This window comes from Bos grunniens, chromosome 10 (genome assembly GCF_055505025.1).
Source record: "Bos grunniens cultivar Pamir isolate PY7600 chromosome 10, Bosgru_T2T1.0, whole genome shotgun sequence".
In the NCBI taxonomy this organism is placed as follows: Eukaryota; Metazoa; Chordata; class Mammalia; order Artiodactyla; family Bovidae; genus Bos; species Bos grunniens.
In genome coordinates, this window is record NC_141174.1 from 47,623,146 (window position 1) to 47,647,443 (window position 24,298).

A 24,298-nucleotide genomic window follows, 5' to 3' on the forward strand; every position below is an offset into this window, starting at 1 on the left:
CTAGCTTTGAATGGTTGATTTACTGTATACTTGGCCTTCCCCTGTGGCTCAGCTGGTAAAGAATCTTCCTGCAATGAAGGAGACCTGGGTTCAATCCCTGGGTTGGAAAGATACCCTGGAGAAGGAAAAGGCTACCCACTCTAGTATTCTGGCCTGGAGAATTCCATGGACTGTGTAGTCGATGGGGTCACAAAGAGTCAGACACGACTGAGTGACTTTCACTCACTCACTCACTGCCTTTACCAAGGATCTTTTTCTTTTTTGTAATCTTTCATGTTTCTCATTGTGGCCTTTTCTTTTTCACTTATAGAAGTCACTTTAACATTTCTTCTAAAGCTGGTTTGGTGGTACTGAACTATTTTAGCCTGTCTCTAAAACTTTTGATTTCTCCGTCAAATCTCAGTGATAGATTATCCTTGGTTGTATGTTTTTCTCTTTCATTACTCTAGTTTCAACTGAAAATCAGCTCATTGCCTTATGGGAGTTCCCTAATTTCTTTTCCCTTGCAATTGTTAATATTTTCTCTTATATTCAATTTTTGCTGTTTGAATTACAGTGTGTCTTGGGGTGGTCCTCTTTGGGTAGATTCTGTTTGGGACTCTCTTTGCTTTCTGCACTCGGAGGTCTTTTTCCTTTTCCAGGTTAGGGAAGTTTTCAGCTATTATATGATATCATCACACATGTTCTCTGCTCCAATCTCTCTCCTTCTTCTGGGCCCTCTGTTACATGAGTGTTAGTACATTTGATTTTATTCCAGAGATTTGTTAAACCTCCCTCATTTTTTTATTCTCTTTTTTTTTTTTTTCTGTTGAGCTTCGGTGATTTCCACTGTTCTGTCTTCCAGCTCACTGATCTGTTTCTCTCTATCATTTAATCTACTATTGATTCCTTCCAGTGTATTTTTCATTTAGTTTGTGTATTCTTCATCATCTGTTAAACAGTTTTAACTTCTCACTCTGTTTTTCCATTCTTCTCCTGAGTTCTTTGATCATCTTTACAATTATTACTTGAACTCTTTTGCAGGTAGATTGCCTATCTCCACTTAGTTCTCTTTCTGGGGTTTTATCATGTTCCTTTGTTTTAACCCGTGTTTCTCTGGCACCTCATTTTGTTGATTTGCAATTTTTATTTCTCTGTATCTAGGAGGTTATGTTTCCTGACCTTGGAGAAATGGCCTTTTGTAGGAGACATCCCGTCCCTCAGCCCACTCCCCACTGGTCACCAGAGCTGCCTGCTCTAGGGTACCCTGTGTGGGCTGTGTATGTGGATCCTTCTGTTGGGGAGGGTAGACTACTGGGGCAGGCTGGCAGACATGACTGGCTCCAGGTCCAGCTGTTTGCCAGGCCCTGCCTTGTGCTGAGGCTGCCAGCTGCTTATTGTTGGGCTGGGTCATGGGGTGGCTGTTTTTCAGAATTCATAGGGTCCCCGGTACTGAGCTGTCTCACTGGTAGGTAGAATTGGGGTCCAGGATATCCTGGATTGTCCACACCATACATAGGTGAAACCAGGTCTTGGGGCTAGTGCTGACTGACTGGTGAGCAGAGCAGTCTAGTTGCAAGGTTCAGCAGTCCCAGAATTGGTGTCAGACTGCTGATGGTTGCGGCCTGCTCCTGACACAGCTGGCTTGTGGGGTCCTGAGTGTCCTGAAGCTTGTCTGAGCTCTCTAGTGAGTGGGGCTGGTAGGGAGAATGGCTGAAGAGCCCAAGATTTCTCAGAACTGGTATTTTCCTGATGCTGGGGTGAGGGGCCAACTGGTCCTGGGCTGGTGCTGGACTGCTGGTGGGTGGGTTTGACCCTGCCATGATGGGCTGCAGGACTCAAGTTGACCTTGGGCTGGTGTCTGCTCACTGGTGGGTGGGGTGAGGCTCTGATTCTAAGGTTAGAGCAGGCTTGCTGATAGGGGGATGCAGGGAGGCAGGGCACCGGGGATTCTGGAGCTGGTGCCTGTGCATTGGTACATGAAGCTGTATCTCGGTGTCTCTAGCTGCAGGGCCCTGGGGGCCCCAGCATGCTGGTGTGTGGGGCCAGGTCCTCAGCCCTTTGGTGGGCAGGGCAACGTTCAGGGGTGGCTCTAGGCTCAGAGACTCTTAAGGAAGCCTGTCTGATGATGGGTGGGGCTGTAGTTGGCACTGGTGAGTGCCAGGAGACATCCCAGCATTGGTGTCCTTAGGCTAGTGGGTGGGGTGGGGCTGGGTTCTCCAGGCTAGCAAGCTAAAGGGAGGATTCAACAATATTGGTTGCTAGCACTAATGTCCACATGGTACAAGGAGGTCCCCAAAGTGACTTTAGCCAGTGTCTCTGTCCCCAGAGTGAGCTCCAGTTGCCCCCCTGCTTCTACAGGAGACCCTCTAAGATCAGCTGGCAGGTCTTACCCAGGCTCCTTTCAAATCTCAGTTTCTTTCCTGAGTCTAAGTGTGTAAAATTTTGTGTGTGCCCTTTAAGAGTGGAGTCTATTTCTCATAACCCTCTGGGTCTTCCGAAAGTTAGCCCCACTGGTCTTCAAAGCCAAATGTTCAGGGGCTCATCCTGGCACAGGATCCCTGGGCTGGGGAGCCTGATGTGGGGCTCAGACCCCTCATTCCTTAGAGAGAACCTCTGCAATTGTAATTATTGTTTGTGCATTGTCCACCCAGGGGCATGAGGCTTGACTGGACCTTGATTCTGCCCTCCTACCTCCTGCTTGTGTTCCTTCTTTTTATCTTCAGTTGTAAAAGGTCACTTATGATAGATTTGGGTGTTTTTCATAAATAATTATTCTGTAAGTAGTTGTGATTTTGTTGTGCTGGTGAGAGTTCAGCTCAGGGTATTCCTCCTTTGTCATATTGGGAACTCTCTCATCTACATATGTTCTTAATATTTAAAGGATTAAACAATAAAGTTATATATGAACTTTTTTGAATATGTATTCAAAATGAGCATAATTTGAATATGTATTTTATTAAAAATGTAATTTAAAATAAACTATAAAAATTTAAATTGTTTTCCTATTTTTAGGGATGTAATTCAAATATAGTTTTCAGAAAAGTATTTCCTTCTAAAATATACAAACATATGTATTAAAATGAGGACAAATGCAAGTTATTAGTTCATATAAATTTTTACATAAATCACTTGAATAAAGCTAAAATTTAATGAGTTAAATCTCATAAATCTAAATTTCAGACATAAAAATATTGACAGTTCTAGAATTCAAAAACCATCTAGTTGGCAGAAAACCAATATCAGGCTTCCTATATGTATATGGAAAACTACATATATACAAACTTTGCAAGTAATATGAATCATTGATTATTCAAAATATCCCCCTAGCTAGTAGTAGATTTGCTTTGCATACTGCATTGATTCATGAGCACCTTCAAATGCATGAATTGGACCCAAAGAAAATGGGTGCTTAATGATACTTTCATATGCAACAATCTACTGCATATATGCCATCCAGAGAAAGAACATGGTGGGTTGATTAGTTTATCCTTTCTCTTACACAGATGCTTCCATAGCTTAAATTCCTTCCCATATTCCAAATCTGTAACTATTTCTGTTGTCAACAATGGCAATCGGCAAACCTTGGTAGCATTTGGACACCATCACCTATGGTTTCTAGACTAGAGAACAAAAGATATTCCAGTGTTCCTATGGGCTTTAGAGAGTATTAATCATAAGAGCAAGTGGTGTTAGTCACAAAGACAGATGTTTAGAGTTATGGCTTGTTCTGTGCTAGTGCCAAGTGTGGGATCCCCAGTGATAGCAGAGGCTACAAGCTATTTAATTTTTGAGTTTGCATTTGGGATAAGTAGAAACCTCTTTATGTGTAGGCTGTTAGGGCAAGAGTCTTCCCTTATCTGGGCTTCAGGGTAGTAGTGCATTAAATTCCGACCTATAAATTTATCAAATACATGTTTCCTCTTATGGTATGGAGGGATACTAGACGTCCAAAGGGAGAAGGATAGGGAGAGAACCAGCAGTGAAGGGGGAAAGGGTGGAATAAATTTGGAGGAAACAGCAAAACATCACTTAATTCATAATTTTGCCTAGGAGTTTGGTCTCTAGGTACTAATATATTACTCTTATTTCTGTGTATAACTGTATGTGTTCTCCCTCTCTGCATTTTCCTTGGTTTTGCAAATTGTCTTGAATTATTGTTTAAATAATTTGAGGATGTTAAGTTTGGGGTGGTGTTACCTCTTGCATTTATTATTGGGATTTAAGTCCGTCTAGAGTCAGGTTTTGAAAAGCAGGGATGCCCTCAGTTACTTTATAACAATCTAATTTCTTCCATAAGTGCTTTTAGCCTGAAATACTAATTAAAGCATGTTCCTGTTATAAATCAAAGCCCTTAGCTTGAAGGAGATTCACAGAACCTCAATTAGAAATTCTCAGAGGACACTTTCAACCTGCATATAGTTAGGGATATTTTGGGTTTGGTTGTGTTTATACTTCAGAGAAGGCAATGGCACCCCACTCCAGTACTCTTGCCTGGAAAATCCCAGGACAGAGGGGCCTGGTAGGCTGTAGTCCATGCTAAGGGTCGGACTCGACTGAGCGACTTAACTTTCACTTTTAACTTTCATGCATTGGAGAAGGAAACGGCAACCCACTCCAGTGTTCTTGCCTGGAGAATCCCGGGGACGGGGAAACCTGGTGGGCTGCCGTCTATGGGGTCGCACAGAGTCGGACATGACTGAAGTGACTTAGCAGCAGCAGCAGTGTCTATACTTAAAGACAGAATTGGCCAAAAATTCATATTGAATAAAGATAAATGGGTCCAGTAACACTATTTTTGTCTCTACTTTCCAGTACTGTATGTCCAGATTGAAGTACGGTTTTAAGCTACAGTTTTGAGCAAGAGATTTTTAAAAGTTACATTTAGAAAATATTGCTATATGGGAAAATAATCTTTTAAAAGTGTTGATATATGTATATGAATAACTGATGCGCTTTGCTGTATACCTGAAACCGACACAACATTGTTAATCAATAGAAAGCCCAGAGATAAATCCACGCACATATGGACACCTTATCTTTGACAAGGGAGGCAAGAATATACAATGGATTAAAGACAATCTCTTTAACAAGTGGTGCTGGGAAAACTGGTCAACCACTTGTAAAAGAATGAACCTAGAACACTTTCTAACACCATACACAAAAATAAACTCAAAATGGATAAAAGATCTCAATGTAAGACCAGAAACTATAAAACTCCCAGAGGAGAACATAGGCAAAACACTCTCCGATATACCTCACAGCAGGATCCTCTATGACCCACCTCCCAGAATATTGGAAATAAAAGCAAAAATAAACAAATGGGACCTAATTAAACTTAAAAGCTTCTGCACATCAAAGGAAACTATTAGCAAGGTGAAAAGGCAGCCTTCAGAATGGGAGAAAATAATAGCAAATGAAGCAACTGACAAACAACTAATCTCAAAAATATACAAGCAACTCCTACAGCTCAACTCCAGAAAAATAAATGACCCAATCAAAAAATGGGCCAAAGATCTAAATAGACATTTCTCCAAAGAAAACATACAGATGGCTAACAAACACATGAAAAGATGCTCAACATCACTCATTATCAGAGAAATGCAAATCAAAACCACTATGAGGTACCATTTCACACCAGTCAGAATGGCTGTGATCCAAAAGTCTACAAGCAATAAATGCTGGAGAGGGTGTGGAGAAAAGGGAACTCTCTTACACTGTTGGTGGGAATGCAAACTAGTACAGCCACTATGGAGAACAGTGTGGAGATTCCTTAAAAAACTGGAAATAGAACTGCCTTATGATCCAGCAATCCCACTGCTGGGCATACACACTGAGGAAACCAGAAGGGAAAGAGACACGTGTACCCCAATGTTCATCGCAGCACTGTTTATAATAGCCAGGACATGGAAGCAACCTAGATGCCCATCAGCAGATGAATGGATAAGAAAGCAGTGGTACATATACACAATGGAGTATTACTCAGCCATTAAAAAGAATACATTTGAATCAGTTCTAATGAGATGGATGAAACTGGAACCTATTATACAGAGTGAAGTAAGCCAGAAAGAAAAACACCAATACAGTATACTAATGCATATATATGGAATTTAGAAAGATGGTAACAATAACCCTGTATACGAGATAGCAAAAGAGACACTGATGTATAGATAGATCAGTCTTCTGGACTCTGTGGGAGAGGGAGAGGGTGAGGAGATTTGGGAGAATGGCATTGAAACATGCATAATATCATGTATGAAACGAGTTGCCAGTCCAGGTTCGATGCACGATACTGGATGCTTGGGGCTGGTGCACAGGGACGACCCAGAGGGAGGGTATGGGGAGGGAGGAGGGAGGAGGGTTCAGGATGGGGAACACAGGTATACCTGTGGCGGATTCATTTCGATATTTGGCAAAACTAATACAATATTGTAAAGTTTAAAAATAAAATAAAATTTAAAAAGAAAAAAAAGAATGTTAAAAAGAAAAGAAAATCCTGCTTAAAGAAATGTCAGAAGAGTCACAGAGTACAAAAGAATTTTAGCTGAACTTAAAAGGTGAAAAAAAAAATCAGCTATCTTAGAAGTTAGATATATTTCTTCTCCTTAATTTTTTAAGTATTAAATATCCAGGCCAGAAATGTGATCTACTCTTTCACATCTCCAGTATTAATTAGGAATTATATCTCCTACTTTGGTTCATGTTTTATTCATACTTACAAGTTTTAATTCTTTCTGGCACTTTAGTATCAGGCTAAAAGTAGTCAAAATATGAAAGCTTGGAGATAAATAGAAAAATGTTGGTATGTTATCACTCTTTAACTCAGCACAATGCTTGCCTTTTCCAGGAAAGCACATTAGAGCATTCACATTTCTACACAGGACCAAACAGATGATTTTGCATTTTGTAAAATTTCAGGTCTGTCTTTAGCAATTCACTTTGCCTTAACCTCAGATATAATATTTTCTTCCTTTCTGAAATAGGAATAATAAAAGTAGACGGGAACACAGCATTGTTGGCAAACCACACGTTATTAAATGTTTGATTTTATCTATTACAGAACATGAAAAGCAGAGGTTATGCAAGAGCACTGATTATATGAATTTGCATTTCAAAGTGAAATGGTTTTATAATGAATATGTGCGAGAACTTCCTGCCTTCAAGGATGCCGTTCCTGAATACTCCTTGTAAGTAGTGATTTTTTCACCCCCAAGTTTATTCTCAATTCATAGTCCTGTAAAATTACACCTGAATTATGCAGCCCTAAAATCTCTTCTCATAATCTTCATTTGAATGCAGACATTTCTGTTATGAAATTAGTGTTAAATGATTTGCATATATTTAGGAAGCATATTTAATTGAATTGTAAGTATGTCTTACTTGGATATTCAAGTCAAAGAGAAAGAAATACATAATGCATAAAAGCTCACACGATGAAATGATTTCTTGTAAAAGTGCTTGAACTCAGATTTTGTTAGGAAAATGAAGGGGGCTTGTATATTGATCTATATAATCCAGATTTCTCTTTATTTCAAACCTAAACATATCTTAGAAATTTATATTTCTAAAATAGAAGTCACTGTTAAACAGGTAACATTGTCATAAGCATGTTTCTATCAAATACAATTGTAATTACACAGTCAGATTTATAATACTGTGCATTTGATATTTGTCAGAATTCCATTTTATTCTGTTGAGAGGGGTCTGCCATATTCTAAGCACTATGCCAAGTATTTAGGAAAGGGAGAAAAAAATAAAGACCTCACCTTGAAAGGAGCTTATACTCAAGGAGACATGGACAAGAACACAAATCATGATAAAACAAGGCAAATTGAAATAAGTACTAATTCAAGTAGTATAAGCAAAATGCAGTGCAGTCTCACAAAAGAGATATATTACCCCTATTTCAGTGACTCTACACAGTGTTTATGAATAAGGTAACATTTAATATAGACTTTGAAAGGTTGGTCAGGTTATAACAAGAAAAGGAAAGAAAAGTTCTGAGGGTAATTATGGAAGAAAGAACACATGGGCTGTGGCCCATGGGAAATAGTTTAATTTCAGTGAAGAACACAATATTTTTACAAAATTAGTAGAAAGTAATGTAGGAAAAGTGCTTTTGACTAGATTATATAAATACAGTGACGCTTTTGCTACTTTCATTAGGCACTGTGGAGGTTGGAAGAGGCAAAGATGGGAAGAGGGTAGAGGGTAGAGAGGGGTAGAGAAGAGATTTAGAAGGTAGTGAGTAATGTAATGATAAGATTAGAACACCCATTCATATAACTTTTCTCATAGAAGTTTATAAGCTAGAATGAGATACCAGGAGAAGTAAAAAGTTTACACATAATAGTGTGACTGTAGTAAAAGTGTAAAGGATGAAGATGTGTGGGAGATAAATTTCAAAGATAGAATTTACAGACTTTGTCAGCTAAATACACTTGAGGATTGAAGACTTAAACATGCAGTACAAGTGTCTAAGTGTTGGTGACATCATTGGCTGGGAATAGGGAAATAAAAAGGGGAGCTGTTTGCCAGAGACTTCTGCTTCTGGCTCTGTCTGAACTAACTATAATCAGACTACCATGCTCACTGAAGACCAACTATAAAAGCTGAATAAATTAAACAGCATCAGAGAGCAATCAAGGCAAGTCACCAGGGAGTGAGTCACTAAGGTCCCTGAGAAAAGAAATGCATTGAGATGAACCCTGTGTCTGTTGCAGTTTCTCCCCAGTCCCCTCCAGCTACGTGCCATACCAGCCCTGGTGGTCAAACAGAGAACAGTAACCCAGAGTTTATAGTGACTCCACCGGCTAGAGAAACAAACATCGGTGTTCAGGGCTCTAAAGCCTGCTTGGTCTTGTGGGACCAAGATCTCGGAATAAAGGGGACTACACAGAAGTACAACATGTTGTATGCAGTTTCTTTTTGAGGTGTTCTCTGATTCCTAATCTGCCCTTGAGTGGAGAGTGAGGCAGAAATCGAGTAGAATGCAAGCACTAAGAGATTAAAAAGCTATGTAGAGACTTCAACATTCTTACAATGTTGGGGAGACAAAAATTAGAAGGTAAGGCTTTCTAAGAAAGAAGCAGCACTATAAACATCCCAGTTTTTCAGGTGAGATCCCTGAAGGAGTCTGTTCTAAAAATAAGGGCAAACTGAGACCAGCCTAAAATCTAGCCTTTCCTGGATCTTGGTGATCTTCCTACATTCTATCTACAAGCAGAAACTTAGATCCACTCTGAAGGAAATGAGAAATCAAAGGTTCCACAATTTTTCATAGACAATGCACAATATTTAAAAGGTTAAAGATTGCCAGACAATAGGACCAAATGACTAGAATCCAAGAGAAAAAGAGATATTAGCCTTATCAGACATAGTTTGATATGTCCTTCAAATTGTGGGAGGACTTCAAGAGTAAAAAGGAAGCTATAAGAAGAATAAATTGGACATCATAGAACTGAAAAAGGAAGTTAGGAATGTAATAGATGGACCTAATAGCAGAATATACACAGCAGAGGGCCTAAAATAACTGAGCCGTAGAAACAAAAAATACAAATATAGAAAAAAATAAAACAGGGATATATGGGGCAAATTATAAAAAGGTCTGGTGTACAATGAATTGGGTCCCCAAAAAAGAGAAGAGAGAAAGAATAAATAGTATTTGAGCAGTGTGTAAAAAGATACTAGATGTGGATTTTGCAAAACTGATGAAAAGTTTTAAACTAAAGTTTAAGAATTTCTGTAAATCCTAAGAAGGATAAATGCAAGGAAAACCACCTGCAGGCCCATCATAGAAAACTGCTTAAAATCAAAAAGAAGTAAAACTTAAGTGTACTGGGGTCGAGGAAGGGAAGACACTACCTTCAAAAGAGCTGCAGTAATACAATTGACTGATTATTCAACAGAAGTGACTGAAACCTGAATACGATGCAATGATATCTTTTAAGTGCTGAAAGAGAGCAATTAGAATTCTACAAGCATCAAATATATCCTTCAAAAATAAAGGAAGATAAAAACATTTATACAGTATAACTGGGGATCCTCCAACTCAGGAATAGAACCCAGGTCTTCTATACTGTAGCCAGATTCTTTACCAACTGAGCTGCAAGGGAGGCCCAGCTGAAAACCTAAGAGAACTCATTTCCAGGAGACTCTCATCAAAAATATACTCTAAGCCTTCAGACAGAGAAAAATGACTTAAGAATACAGTAATAAAGAATTAAAAGTATTAGAGAAGATGAACAAATTAGTACATTTAAAGCACATTAGCAAGATTGCTGGGAGAAATATCAATAACCTCAGATATGCAGATGACACCACCCTTATGGCAGAAAGTGAAGAGGACCTAAAAAGCCTCTTGATGAAAGTGAAAGAGGAGAGTGAAAAAGTTGGCTTAAAGCTCAACATTCAGAAAACGAAGATCATGGCATCCGGTCCCATCACTTCATGGGAAATAGATGGGGAAACAGTGGAAACAGTGTCAGACTTTATTTTTGGGGGCTCCAAAATCACTGCAGATGGTGACTGCAGCCATGAAATTAAAAGACACTTACTCCTTGGAAGGAAAGTTATGTCCAACCTAGATAGCATATTCAAAAGCAGAGACATTACTTTGCCAACAAAGGTCCGTCTAGTCAAGGCTATGGTTTTTCCTGTGGTCATGAATGGATGTGAGAGTTGGACTGTGAAGAAGGCTGAGTGCCGAAGAATTGATGTTTTTGAACTATGGTGTTGGAGAAGACTCTTGAGAGTCCCTTGGACTGCAAGGAGATCCAACCAGTCCATTCGGAAGGAGATCAGTCCTGGGTGTTCATTGGAAGGACTGATGCTGAGGCTGAAACTCCAATACTTTGGCCACCTTATGCGAAGAGTTGACTCATTGGAAAAGACCCTGATGCTGGGAGGGACTGGGGGCAGGAGGAGAAGGGGACTACAGAGGATGAGATGGCTGGATGGCATCATGGACTCGATGGATGTGAGTCTGAGTGAACTCCGGGAGTTGGTGATAGACAGGGAGGCCTGGCGTGCGGCGATTCATGGGGTCGCAAAGAATTGGACATGACTGAGCGACTGAACTGAACTGAACTGAGCAATATAAAAGTTTTAAAATCTGTAGAATAAAATCTGCATAGAATTAAAATAGAGGACAAAAATAGCCTGAAAATGTAGGAGAATGATAGACTGAGTTAATATAAGGTCCTCAAATTATTTAGAAGGTGTAAATACTCATTTTAAAAAGCTTTTACTATGTCTGGGTGTGTGTGTTATAATTTATAATGCAAGCTCTTAATGTATAATATAAGACTAGGCATCAAATAAGATTATGGGGAAGGAGGAGCGAGTAAAATAAAACTACTTAAAAGGCAAAAAATGAGAAAGAAAGGGATGAAGGGCAAGTAGGAAACTGGGAGTGGGAATGAAATATGATAGATTTAAAATTTAATGTATCAGAAAATTAAGTGTAAACCTTAAGTGCAAGTAGATTGATATTCTAGCCAACAAGTATTGTTCTGTTAGATAAAATAGTAAAACCCAAAATATCTTTCTTATAATTTATTCACGTAAAACATGAGAGTCTAGAAATGTTAAATGATGAAAAAATAATTGAAAGGAAAATTATGCAGCTATATTAATATTAAAAAAGTAGATTTTAAGATAAACACTTTGAGAGAAATTTTTCATGATAATTAAGGGAATAATTCAACAAAAAGATGTTTCATTTCTAGTGGAAAGATATCACATGTGCTTGGATTGGAAGAATTAATACTGTTAAATGGCCATACTATCCAAAGCAATCTACAGATTTAATGTGATCCCCATCAAATTATCCGTGACATTTTTCACAGAACTAGAACAAATAATCCTAAAATTTATATTGCACCATGAAAGACCCCGAATTGCCAAAACAATTCTGAGGAAAAAGAACAAAACTGGAGGTATAACCCTCCCAGACTATAGACAATACTACATATTTACAGCAATCAAAACAGCATGTTACTGGCACAAAAACAGATATACAGATCAATGGAACAGAATAGAGAGCCCAGAAATAAACCCACACAACCTACAATCAATTAATCTTCAACAAAGGTGGCAAAAATATACAAAATATAAAGACAGTCTCTTTAGCAAGTGATGTTGAGAAAGCTGGACAGCTATATGTATATCAATGAAGGTAGAATAATGCTCAAATATGACACCATAAAATTCTTGTAAGAGAACACAGGCAAACATTCTCTGACATAAATCCTATCAGTGTTTTTTATTAGGTCAGTCTCCTAAGGAAATAGAATTGAAAACAAAAATAAACAAATGGTACCAAATCAAACAAGCTTTTGCACAGCAAAAGAAGCCACAAACAAAATGAAAAGACAACCTATGGAATGGGAGAGAATATTTGCAAACAGCATGACCAACAAGGGATTAAATTCAAAAAAACAAAAATAGTTCACATGACTCAACAACAACAAAAACAATCTAATGAAAAAATGGGCAGAACAAATAAGTAAATGTCATTTTTCTATTTGTTCAAGCTTAAAAAAAATTGTGTAGAAGACCAAACTAGATAGATCCCCAAAGAAGACATACAGATGGGCAATAGGCACATGGAAAGATGCTCAACAAAACTAATTAGAGAAATGCAAATCAAAACTACTGAGATATCACCTCACGCAGGTCAGAAGGGCCAATATCAAAAAGTCTACAAATAAATGCTGAAAAGGTGTTGAGAAAAGAGATCCCTCCTACACTGTTGGTGGGAATGTACGTTGGCTCAGCCACTATGGAAAACAGTATGGGGGTTCCATAAAAAGCTAAAAATAGAGTTGCCCTATGATTCAGCAATCTTACTCCTAGACATATATCTGGAAAAAACTAACTTGAAAAGATACATACACCCTCAAATTCATAGCAACAATATTTACAATAGGCAAGTCATGGAAGCAACCTAAATATCAATTGACAGATGAATGGATAAAGAAAATGTGGATCAAATATACAATGGAATATTACTTATCCATAAAAAGAATGGAATATTGCCATTTGCAGAAACATGAATGGATCTAGAGGTTATCATACTAAGTAAGTCAGAGAAAAATACCATATGATATCACATTTATGAAATAAAAAATATGATACAAATGAACTGATTTATAAAGCAAATACTCATAGACACAGAAAGCAATCTTATGGTTACCAAAGGGGTAAGGTGGGCTAGGATAAATTAGGAGACTGGGGATTAACAGATACAAACTACTATATATAAAATAGATAAACAAGGCCCTACTGTTTAGCACAGGGACTATATTCAGTACCCCATACAAACCCAAGTGGAAAAGAATATAAAAAAGAATATATAATGTAATATATACAACTAACCCACTTTCTTGTACACCAAGAACTAACACAACATTGTAAATCAACTGTACTTCAATGAAAATTTTTCAAAAATAAAGTTTAAAAAGATATCATTTCTCAATTTGTATGTATTAAATGACATGTCAGCAAAATATATGAAGCAAAAATTGTCAGAAATAAAATGAAAAATAAAATCTACAATCCTATTTGGAGATTACAGTTCTTTCAGAAACTGAAGAATCAGACAAAATGTCATTAATAAAGACATTTCAAAAGCATGAATAAAACAGAGAATTTATCTACCCAGATACATCTCTATCTGCTCACCCAGAGTTTCCACAAATTTTCATAGATATCATTTACACACACACATGCACACAGAATACCTATCTGTAATTTATAATTAACCAGCAGTGAGAAAATACACATTTTTAACAGACACACATGGTGCACTTACCAAAACAGACTATCTGCTAGACCCAAAAGCAAATATAATGAATTTTAAAAGCTTAGAAAATATACTGTATGTTCTTGGACCACAGATAGGAAATTAAGCAGATACTCTAGATCATTCATATGTCAAAAAATAAACCACAGTGTAAATTACACAGTATTTTTAACTAATGATAAAATATAGCATGTCAAAATTTGTGGATTACAACTAAAACAGGAAATAGAAGAAAATTTATGGCTCTGATTCTATACAAAGAAAGGAAAAACTATAAAATCAGTGATGTAATTATCAGAAGAAATGTTTAAAATCAAGAGAAAATAGAAAAAGAAAATATCAACATGACCTGGGTTAAAAATAAAGTAGAAAATTTTATGTGCTCGGTCCTGTCCAACTCTTTGCAGCCCCATGGACTGAATGAAGCCTGTCAGATTGCTCTGTCCATTGAATTTTCCAGGCAAGAATATTTGAGTGGGTTGCCATTTCTTACTCCAAGGGATCTTCCTAACCCAGGGATCAAACGTGCATCTCTCCTGTCTTCTGCTTTGGCAGGCAGATTCTTTACCACTGTGCCACCTGGAGTTAGAAAGCCAAGTGTGTTTTTGAGAAGATGAAAAAAATCCAAGAAACCTTAGCAAGGGCAGTGCAAAAAAAAAAAATATGTTACAAATTACCATTATCAGGAAAAGATATCACAAAAGATCCTACAAAGATAAAAAATTATTAAAAGAGCATTTATGGTAGGCCATTTAAAAGTTAGGCAAAATAACTAAAACCAAGCTAGCATAACAAAAAATATAAAATCTGAATGGGTCTGTATTTTAAAATTTGAATCCTTAATTAAAGCTCATGTCACAATTAAAACTGCATGCCCAGATGGCGCCAAACTGAATTCTTCCAAATGTTTAAGAAAGAATATCACCAATGTAACACAAACTGTTCCAGAGAAGGTAGGAATACTTCTCAAATCATTTTTAAGGTCACCATATCCTCACTACTAAAACTCATTGAGAACACAGCACACAAGAATAATTACAGGCCAATTTCTCTCTGAACATAGTTAAAAAAATAAATGAAATATTAGCCAATATAAAAAGGCTAATATAAACATGACAAAGGGGAATTTACTCCTGGGATATGAGATTACACATTTTAAAAGCAATGAACACAATTCACCATATTTAAATTATGAAGGAGAAAATTCCTACAATCATTACACTAAACTTATAGCAGTAATTAGATAAAATAGAACATTAATTAAAAATCAAGGAAACTCTCTTAATCTAATAAAATAACCCCCCCATTTAAACAAACTATACAAACATAGATAAAATTTTGAAAACTTCCCCATGAGATCAAGAATAACCAATTTTATAGATAGATAGATAGATCGGACTTCCCAGGTGGTACAGTGGTAGAGAATCCACCTGCCAGGGCAGAAGACACAAGAGACATGGGTTCACTCCCTGGGTTGGGAAGATGCCCTGGAGGAAGAAATGGCTACCCACTCCAGTATTCTTGCCTGGAAAATTCCATGGACAGAGGAGCCTGGCAGGCCACAGTCCATGGAGTTTCAAAGAGTCAGACACGACTGAACACACACACACACACACACACGTATGCATATACCTGAATCACTTTACTGTACAGTAGAAATTAATACAACATTGTAAATCAACTATACTCTTTGTGTGAAGATTGACAAGTTTGTTCAAAAAAATGTAGTACATAAAAATACAAAGGGCCAAGACTAGCCACAGCAACCTTGAAGAGGAAGTAAAAATGTTGGAGAACTGCACTATCAGTTGTCAAGACATATTCAAAAGCTGGTTATTAATTGTATAGTGTTGTGTGTAACAAATAGATGAGTGAAATAAAGTAGTCTGAAGAGAAATCCACTCATTGCTGTTAATTGATTTGCATCAAAGATGCCAACTCACAGCAGTGGGGGTAAGGATGACCTTCTAAATAAATGGTGCTAGACAACTGTACATCCATTGTACATTCTTATGGAAAAAAGAACTTTGAAACAGACCATTCACAAAGCCCAACTGCAGGTTGATTACAGATCATTAAAATTTGAAGGTGAGCCTGCAGGATCAGTTACAGGAGAGGAGTTGTGGTAGATGAAAGCCAGATGGCAAAGCCCTGAGAAATAAGAGAATGATACAGTGGGGCACACAGCATACAAGATCTACGTTTTACAGGATTTTGAATTGTAAAGAGAATCATAGATTGGGAATTGGGAACTAATGAAACAGCATGAGAAGGGTCAAGAGAAAGGAAGGAATTGAAGGTAAAAGGGAAAGTTAGATAGATAGATATTGGCCACCCTGCACAGCATGCAGGATCTTAGATCCCCAATCAGGGATCAAACCCATGCCCCCTGCAATGGTAGCTCAGAGTCCTAACCACTGGACTGCCAGGGAATTCCAAGAAGGGGATATATTTAAGAAGTGAAGATAAAGGTCTTCAAGGTAGCAAAACTAGAAAAAGAGAATGAAAAGAGGTTTTGGTCCTGAATTACTCTCAGATAAGAAAAGAGCAATACTGCATTTTCTATTAATTATGTGTGAATGACATCTTTTATAGTATGTCATAATATTAATTTTTTTCAGGTGGTTTGAACCTTTTGTCATGCAGTGGCTAGATGAAAATGAAGATGTGTCAATGGAGTTCCTACATGGAGCCCTGGGAAGAGACAAAAAAGATGGAGTGAGTTTAAATGACTTTCAGATTGCTTATTATTGAGATTTATTCATACTGCTCACTTTTAAGCTAATGGGAATTGTTAGGTTTATTGCTATTAATTAACATTTTTTTAATACTCTAATTACCAAAATATAATTAGAACACAATTTTAAAGTCTGATAAGACACCTAGGGAATTGCTTTAAAAAAAAAAATCAATCACCCTTTTGCTCCAAGATTCTTTACTCCTTGAATTGACCTGAATCTACAAGTTCATTAGGCTTATACAAAGCGTCCCCATTGCTCTGGAACCTTTCCAGGATTCCAAGATTAGGGACAGACACTCTCCCAATCCCTCTAGAGTAAATCAAATGTCTCGAGCCACAATCAGCTTGCTAAACCATCCTAATGCCTGTGGGGAATAAGAAATTGAAAAAAACCACTCCCCCAATTCAATTAATAGTAACCTGCCTCATGATACTAGTTTTACTATACTTTTCAGAAAAGGAGATGAATGATTTTAAAATGAACAAGCATTTTCTTACTGGGAAATGAAGGCGCATGATATAGGAGATTGAGTTGTTTTGAGAAATAATGAAAATTCTTTCCACAGTCCATGTAATATGTTTCAGGAATGGTTTCATCTTCTCTCTCCTCAGTTCCAACAGACATCTGATCATGCGCTCTTCTCTTGCTCCGTGGTTGATGTCTTTGCTCAGCTTAATCAGAGCTTTGAGATTATTAAGAAACTGGAATGCCCCAATCCTGAAGCATTATCACACTTAATGAGAAGATTTGCAAAGGTAGGTTGAATGGAATGAATCCTTTCTTTGCTGGGACAGTGTGTGTGTGTGTGTTTGTGTGTGTGTATTTGTGTGTTAGTCACTCAGGTCATGTCCAGCTCTTTGCGACCCCATGGACTGTAGCCCACCAGGCTCCTCTGTTCATGGAAGTCTCCAGGCAAGAGTACTGGAGTGGGTTGCCATTCCCTTCTCCAGGGCATCATCCTGACCCAGGGATCGAACCTAGGTCTTCTGCATTGCAGGTGTATTACTTACCACTGAGCCACCAGGGACTCTGGCATGTTGCACAGAATCTGAAAAATGCTGTTATTTTATAGCACTAGTCTTGTCTGACCACTACCCCAATTTAATTTCCTAATCCCAGCAAAAAAAAGACTGTTTCAAGCTTGTCACCTGTCTTCTTGCCCTTCTTTTTTCTTAAATACAGATTTATCATCTAAAAAATCAAGTTACTATTCACATGAATGACTGAGTCATTTGTAATTGATGAGACTACTATGGGTGGCCAAATTAATTTACACTTTAGCTTTGTAGCAGAAAATAAATCTTGGAATTTCATATTCAAATGGCAAGTATTTTTTTTAGTAGTATACACTGTAGCACAAAATATGTTGAATTTGGAGTAATGAAAATTGAGTTCTAATTTCAAATCAGCCAATAACTATAGTGTGAGTCTGAGCAGTTCCCTTGATTTTTACGAATAGGCTTTGTTAGTTGATTTTGAGCAACCAGCCTTCCCTTAAGACCTCTTCCTCCTCTTATTGTCTCAGTTCAGTTCAGTTACTCAGTCGTGTCCTACTCTTTGCCACCCCATGAATTGCAGCACTCCAGGCCTCCCTGTCCATCACCAACTCCCGGAGTTCACTTAAACTCATATCCATTGAGTCAGTGATGCAATCCAACCATCTCATCCTCTGTCTTCCCCTTCTCCTCCTGCCCCCAATCCCTCCCAGCATCAGAGTCTTTTCCAATGAGTCAACTCTTCGCATGAGGTGGCCAAAGTATTGGAGTTTCAGCTTTAGCATCGTTCCTTCCAAAGAACACCCAGGGCTGATCTCCTTCAGAATGGACTGGGTGGATCTCCTTGCAGTCCAAGGGACTCTCAAGAGTTTTCTCCAACACCACAGTTCAAAAGCATCAATTCTTTGGCACTCAGCCTTCTTTATAGTCCAACTCTCACATCCATACATGACCACTAGAAAAACCATAGCCTTGACTAGATGGACCTTTGTTGGCAAAGTAATGTCTCTGCTTTTGAATATGCTATCTAGGTTGGTCATAACTTTCCTTCCAAGGAGTAAGTGTCTTTTAATTTCATGGCTGCAGTCACCATCTGCAGTGATTTTGGAGCCCCCAAAAATAAAGTCTGACACTGTTTCCACTGTTCCCCCATCTATTTCCCATGAAGTGATGGGACCAGATGCCATGATCTTCGTTTTCTGAATGTTGAGCTTTAAGCCAACTTTTTGACTCTCCTCTTTTACTTTCATCAGAGGCTTTTTAGTTCCTCTTCACTTTCTTCCATGAAATTAAAAGACACTTACGCTCAGTCGTGTCTGACTCTTCGCGACCCTATGGACTGCAGCCTACCAGGCTCCTCTGTCTGTGGAATTTTCCAGGCAAGAGTACTGGAGTGGGGTGCCATTGGCTTCTCCAACCTAGTTTGCTAACTGGTACTTATTGAAGTTAGGCCCCTACCTTTCCACAGAGGCTCGGAGATAGGACCCTATCTTCAGGTGTTGGCTAGAATAAATGGTAAATCTTTTGGCAGCCTTGGGTTTTTTCAGGCAGGCACTTTAAGGGATGTGGGATCATCCAAGAGGTGTGTCTTTGAACTCTAAGAAATTTTGCTGCTGTCTTGTTCAAGTCTTTATAAGCCAAGGTCAAGGCCCAGTTGAGAAGGGGACTCAGAGGAGCCTGGACAGAGCTTGCTCAACAGAGAATCTTTGTCATTCTCCACTATTCTGTGACTCAGGACTTCTAGCTTGAGAGGTCCCACTAAGGAAAGAGCATAAGATTTATAGAGGGCTGTGAAACTACAGTTGGAATGTTAGGCTCGTGTCGTAAACAGTCTTAAAGAGCAGGCAAAGTGGCTGAATTTCTTTAGTAAAAAATGAGGAGCCCATGAAGGCTTTTAGGCAGACACGCAGCTGTCAGCCTAAAATGTTTTAAAATATTTGTCTGCCATGAAATACTTTGAACTCCAGTTTTTATATCTGCTAAGTAGGAAGACTAAGGTAACCTCCTACTTTTAGAGATAATAGTTAAAAATCATTTATTGAAACTTTCTTTAGCAGCTGATTCCAATTTCCCACTATGGGGAAATCTGCAGTGAATTCTGCAGAATTATTCTAAAAAATTCTCGAAGTCTTTTCTTGACTACGAGCTGTGTTTTGGATGACTGCCAAGAAAAGAATGAAATAGGGTCATTAGGGACAGTGTTTTTAAAAGTATGTCACATGCTATTTCTGAAACTCTGTAGTGGAAGCAGGATCAGATAAGAGTTGCACATATTACAAAAGCAGAATTCACAGAGTAGTCAGGTTATGTAAGATGGGGCCAAAGAAGCCCAGAGTAGAAAGACTGTCCAAAGCAAGAGGAAAAGAATTAGGCTGCATGTGTCACTGAGGAAAGGTGAGTTTTATTGGCACAGTAAAATAATTTCAGTGAAATAAAGGCACTTTTAACCCATGGACATTCAATACTAACCAGCTACTATCATAGGGAGATGAATTATCACAAGGAATGAAAACCATTTTCTAGGAAAATATAAATTGGCAACCTTCATGGAAAAATAAACTTTTATTAGCATAATTATTTAAAAATGGGACTTTGTGGTTAATCTAATTAGCTATTTCACAGGAACTGCATACTACTGAAGTTTGTTTTATTTCATCAGCTGTAACCATTGGTCTTGAAAACCCTATCATTCTTAGGATCGGGATCCTTGTATCAAGATATACTGAAATCCTATTATTTTTCTGGGACATAGACTGATTTAAATCATCCCCTGGAGGAAAGACACATCAATGATGTCTTCAAACATTTAAGAGGAGTTAGCACTGTCAACTGGATCTTAAAAACATGATTTATTTTCACTAAAGCATATAAAAGACTGAATCAGGTACCAAGCAAATGCTTTAAATTCCATAGCAGGTACATTCAGGAGCTGTGATGAATGGGAAAATGGGCATGTGGTTGAAGGATATTCCTATGGCCGTCTTATTGCTCTTGACAAGTATAGGTACTTCAGTTAAAAGAACAATGAAGTAATATTTTCAGTACTACTTAAAAACAAATCAACAAATGTTAATTCACTCCTAGCTAAGAGTTGTCAATATTATGGTGAATGAGAATACATATTCCTTGTGATCTGGGAACCTAATCCTAATTTTGAAAATAATAATAATAATTCATTGAGTACCACTATGTACTAATCACTTTACATGTATTGTCTCACTTATTCTTTACAACCGCCTTAAGAGATACATACAATTATTTTTCCTAATTTTAATATGACAAAACAAGCTCAGAAGGTTTAAACAATGCAGAGAAGACTAGAAATGATATGAACGGAACACTTTCATCCACCAATCTGTATTACCTTCACATTCCAGTGTTATCAGAAATCAATTAGTAAGTTGAAGACCAAAATCTCACCATTCATGTTTATCCATTAAGCCAAACATAGGCATCCCTAGGGAATTCTGTTTTATTGGATACGTTAAAATACACTGTGTGAAGCACTGAAGTGGCATCACTAGTGCCATTTAACAAATACTGCAGCCTGCTTGTCCTCTATGTTGCTCTGATACTGTAAAGCTCCATGCATAAAATGTGACTGCAGAGATGGATTTGGTCCAGGGTTCTTGTCTTCCTGATTGTAAGAGTATACTCCTAGATGTCCCTCCTGGTAGTATTGGCAAGATATTTAGTCTACTTCTACAACCCACTCCAGTATTCTTGCCTGGGAAATCCCAGGGACAGAGGAGCCTTGTGGGCTACAGTTGATGGGGTCACAAAGCGTCGGACATGACTTAGTGAGTAAACAATAACAAACCCCAGAATTGCTGACTCAATAGACCTGGGACTGGACCAGTGAAGTTTTTTTAATTGATTTAATTTTTTGACTTCACTAGGTCCTTGTTGCCTTGCAAGGGCTTTCTCTGGTTGTGGTGAGCAGGGGCCCCTCTCTGCTGCAGTGGCTTCTCTCGTTGTGGAGCACAAGTTCTAGGGCACATGGGCTTCAGTAGCTGTGGCACATGGCCTTAGTTGCTTTGCTGCATGTGGAATCTTCCCAGACCAGGGGTTGAACCCATGTTCCCCACATTGTCAGGTGGACTCCTATCCACTGTGCCACCAGGGGAGTCCTGGATCAAGGAATTTATTTATTTCCAACAAGTTCCTAGGTGATGCTTACGATGATATTGGAAAAAATGCTTCAGATAGATATGTCTTAACTAACTACAGTAGATCCTTGAACAACATGGGTTTGAACTTTGGGTGTCCAGTTTTTAAATAGTAAATTTTACAGTACTATATGATATGTGGTTAGTTGAATCCAGGGATATGGAAGAACTATGAAAACAGGTGACTCAGACAGTAAAGGATCTGCTGCAATGCAGAAGACCCAGGTTCGATCCCTGGGTTGAGAAGATCCCTTGGAGAAGGGAATGGCTACCCACTCCAGTATTCTTGCCTGGAGAATTTCATAGACAGAAGAGCCTGGCAGGTTATAGTCCATGGGGTGTCAAGGAGCTGGACACGACTGAGCAACTAATGCTTTCACTGTAAGCTACAAGTCAGTTTTTCACTGTGCAGAGAGTTGGTGTCCCTAACCCTCTGGTTGTTCAAGGTTCAACTGTAGTCACTAGTATTAATTAAGAAATGTCTAATAGTGATTTTTCTTTGTTGAATAAATTAGAATGACATTGAAGTTGCCCCTGAAATGTACATGAACACATTTAGGTGCACTTTATATACTCACAAATAAGTGGATATTGTTATAGCCAGTGTACCAGCAATTCTATGAGCACAAGGCCTTAAACTACATTGTACATGACAAAGCCCTTTTCCTTAAATGCAACCTATCAGGAAATGGCAACCCACTCCAGTGTTCTTGCCTGGAGGATCCCAAGGACGGGGGAACCTGGTGGGCTGCCGTCTACGGGGTCGCATAGGGTCGGACACGACTGAAGCGACTTAGCAGCAGCAGCATCCTGACTTGCAAACCTCTGGCATTTGTAGGTTATTAGATGTGAGATCCTAGGATCAGTTGCCTCCCAGCTGAAATTCAAGTGAATCACTTCATAATTCCTATGAAGCAGGGGCAAGAATTAGACCATGTGAAGATGCTGAGAATAATCAGAAATGGTTGTCTGGATTCCCCTGCCCAAACTAAATCTTGAACACATGATAGTCTGAGATGCAACAAGCTCCTAAAGGCAGGCTTCTGTTGGTTTTTAATTTTGCAATATAGTGAATTGATTCCTGCAGTTGACACTGTCATAAGAACCTATAAACTGAGAGTAGTGTTCATATGCATGAGTAAATCAGCACTCATTAGGTAAGCCCCAAAGTAATTTTCAACATGAAGTCTAAAATAAAATTTGAACAGATGCATTTAGAAAATACTTTAGTCTGATCCACCACCTGTTTTCCTAGATTTGTTAGTCTACTTCTTGATAAGATGTTATATTTTTCAAAGCCTAGTTTTCTATTTAAATTGATACATGTTTTCACTTTTGGTGTCTCAGTTGGTAAAGAATCTGCCTGAAGTGCTGGAGACCTGGGTTCTATCCCTGGGTTGGGAAGATCCCTTGAAGAAGGGAATGGCAATCCACTCCAGTATTCTTGCCTGGAGAATTCTAAGGACAGCAGACCCTGGCAGGCTACTGTCCATAGAGTCGCAAAGAGTCGGACATGACTGAGCAACAATGTTCTTTTCTTTCCACGAACTATTGATTTTCTTTCTGCCTGTTAGCCCTAATTTCAGGTTTCAGGTTTTCATTGTGATTTTTAAAGTCTATAAATGAGTTCATAGTCACGTTCTGTGACTTCAGGTCTGCAAATTATACATCTCTCCTTCAGCTTAACTTCTTGGACTATCTCCCCAAGTTGATTTTGAGTCACAAAGAAAATTCAGAAGAATGTACATAAAAAAGCTTTTGTGTCTTTGCTTTTCTACGAAAAGAGATGATCTCTATTTACTTCTCTTGTTGCTTTCTCTCTTCTAAGAAAATCATGTCCACTTTGGACTTGATTCAAACTCTGTAAGAAATAGCAGTAGCCTACAAACACATCAATATCTGTTTAAGTAATTAAAACAAAATGCAACTAATGAAATTTGTTCATTTTCCCTACTTTTGCATAGTTAATGGAAGCAGAGGGCATCCTTAGTCTCAGTAAGAGTTATTAGATAGAGAAGGAAAATGTTGAATTAGGATTAAAAAAGCCAAGGAGGGGAAGATTAGGCAGTATTTTTAGCAAATATTGCATCAATAAATAACTTACTATATTAATGGTAAATTAATAGATACTGTGATGCAACAAAAGCTGAAATTTAGGTCTTAAGAGGTGTTCTTTGTTATTAGTAAGGCTTTGTATCATTGAAAATATTCATTGCTAAGTGACACATATGGGTATGTTCTGACCCTACTCATAATTCAGGAATACTGTAGAAAGTTGAAAAAAGAACCACCACAAGGAATTTTGTCATGGTAGAGTTGTGTGTGTGTATGTGTGTGTGTGTGTGGTATGTTGGGGTGAAGAGGAGATGCCAACTAGAAATCATGCCAGATAATGAAAGCATAAAGTATCAATCATTCAGGAAAAGAAAAAAGTCATTGGGGGCATTAGGTAATAAGTATACAGGCATAGAGGCGGTACCACCAAACAGTATACCTCCTGAGTCTTAAGTTAGAAATAAATCATTTTGTGATGGAGCTGGTTGTATTAGAATGGATGCGTGTGGACTGTCTTCCAAATGTACTCAGAAATATTACAAATTGTCATTT

General features: G+C 38.2%; 2 protein-coding genes across 14 annotated transcripts in view; one reads left to right on the forward strand and one right to left on the reverse strand.

The window, feature by feature from the left end:
- Positions 1-24,298, forward strand: part of UNC13C (unc-13 homolog C) — an 839,460-nt gene that overhangs the window by 694,675 nt on the left and 120,487 nt on the right. For all 10 annotated transcript variants that reach the window (XM_086321016.1, XM_086321021.1, XM_086321015.1 and 7 more), the window contains 3 exons: positions 7,040-7,166; positions 16,408-16,504; positions 17,139-17,282. In XM_086321016.1, coding sequence (XP_086177142.1) covers positions 7,040-7,166; positions 16,408-16,504; positions 17,139-17,282 — 368 coding nt within the window. The remainder of the gene's footprint in view (positions 1-7,039; positions 7,167-16,407; positions 16,505-17,138; positions 17,283-24,298) is intronic.
- Positions 1-24,298, reverse strand: part of LOC147364479 (uncharacterized) — a 537,088-nt gene that overhangs the window by 56,247 nt on the left and 456,543 nt on the right. The gene's annotated exons all lie outside the window — the stretch shown is intronic.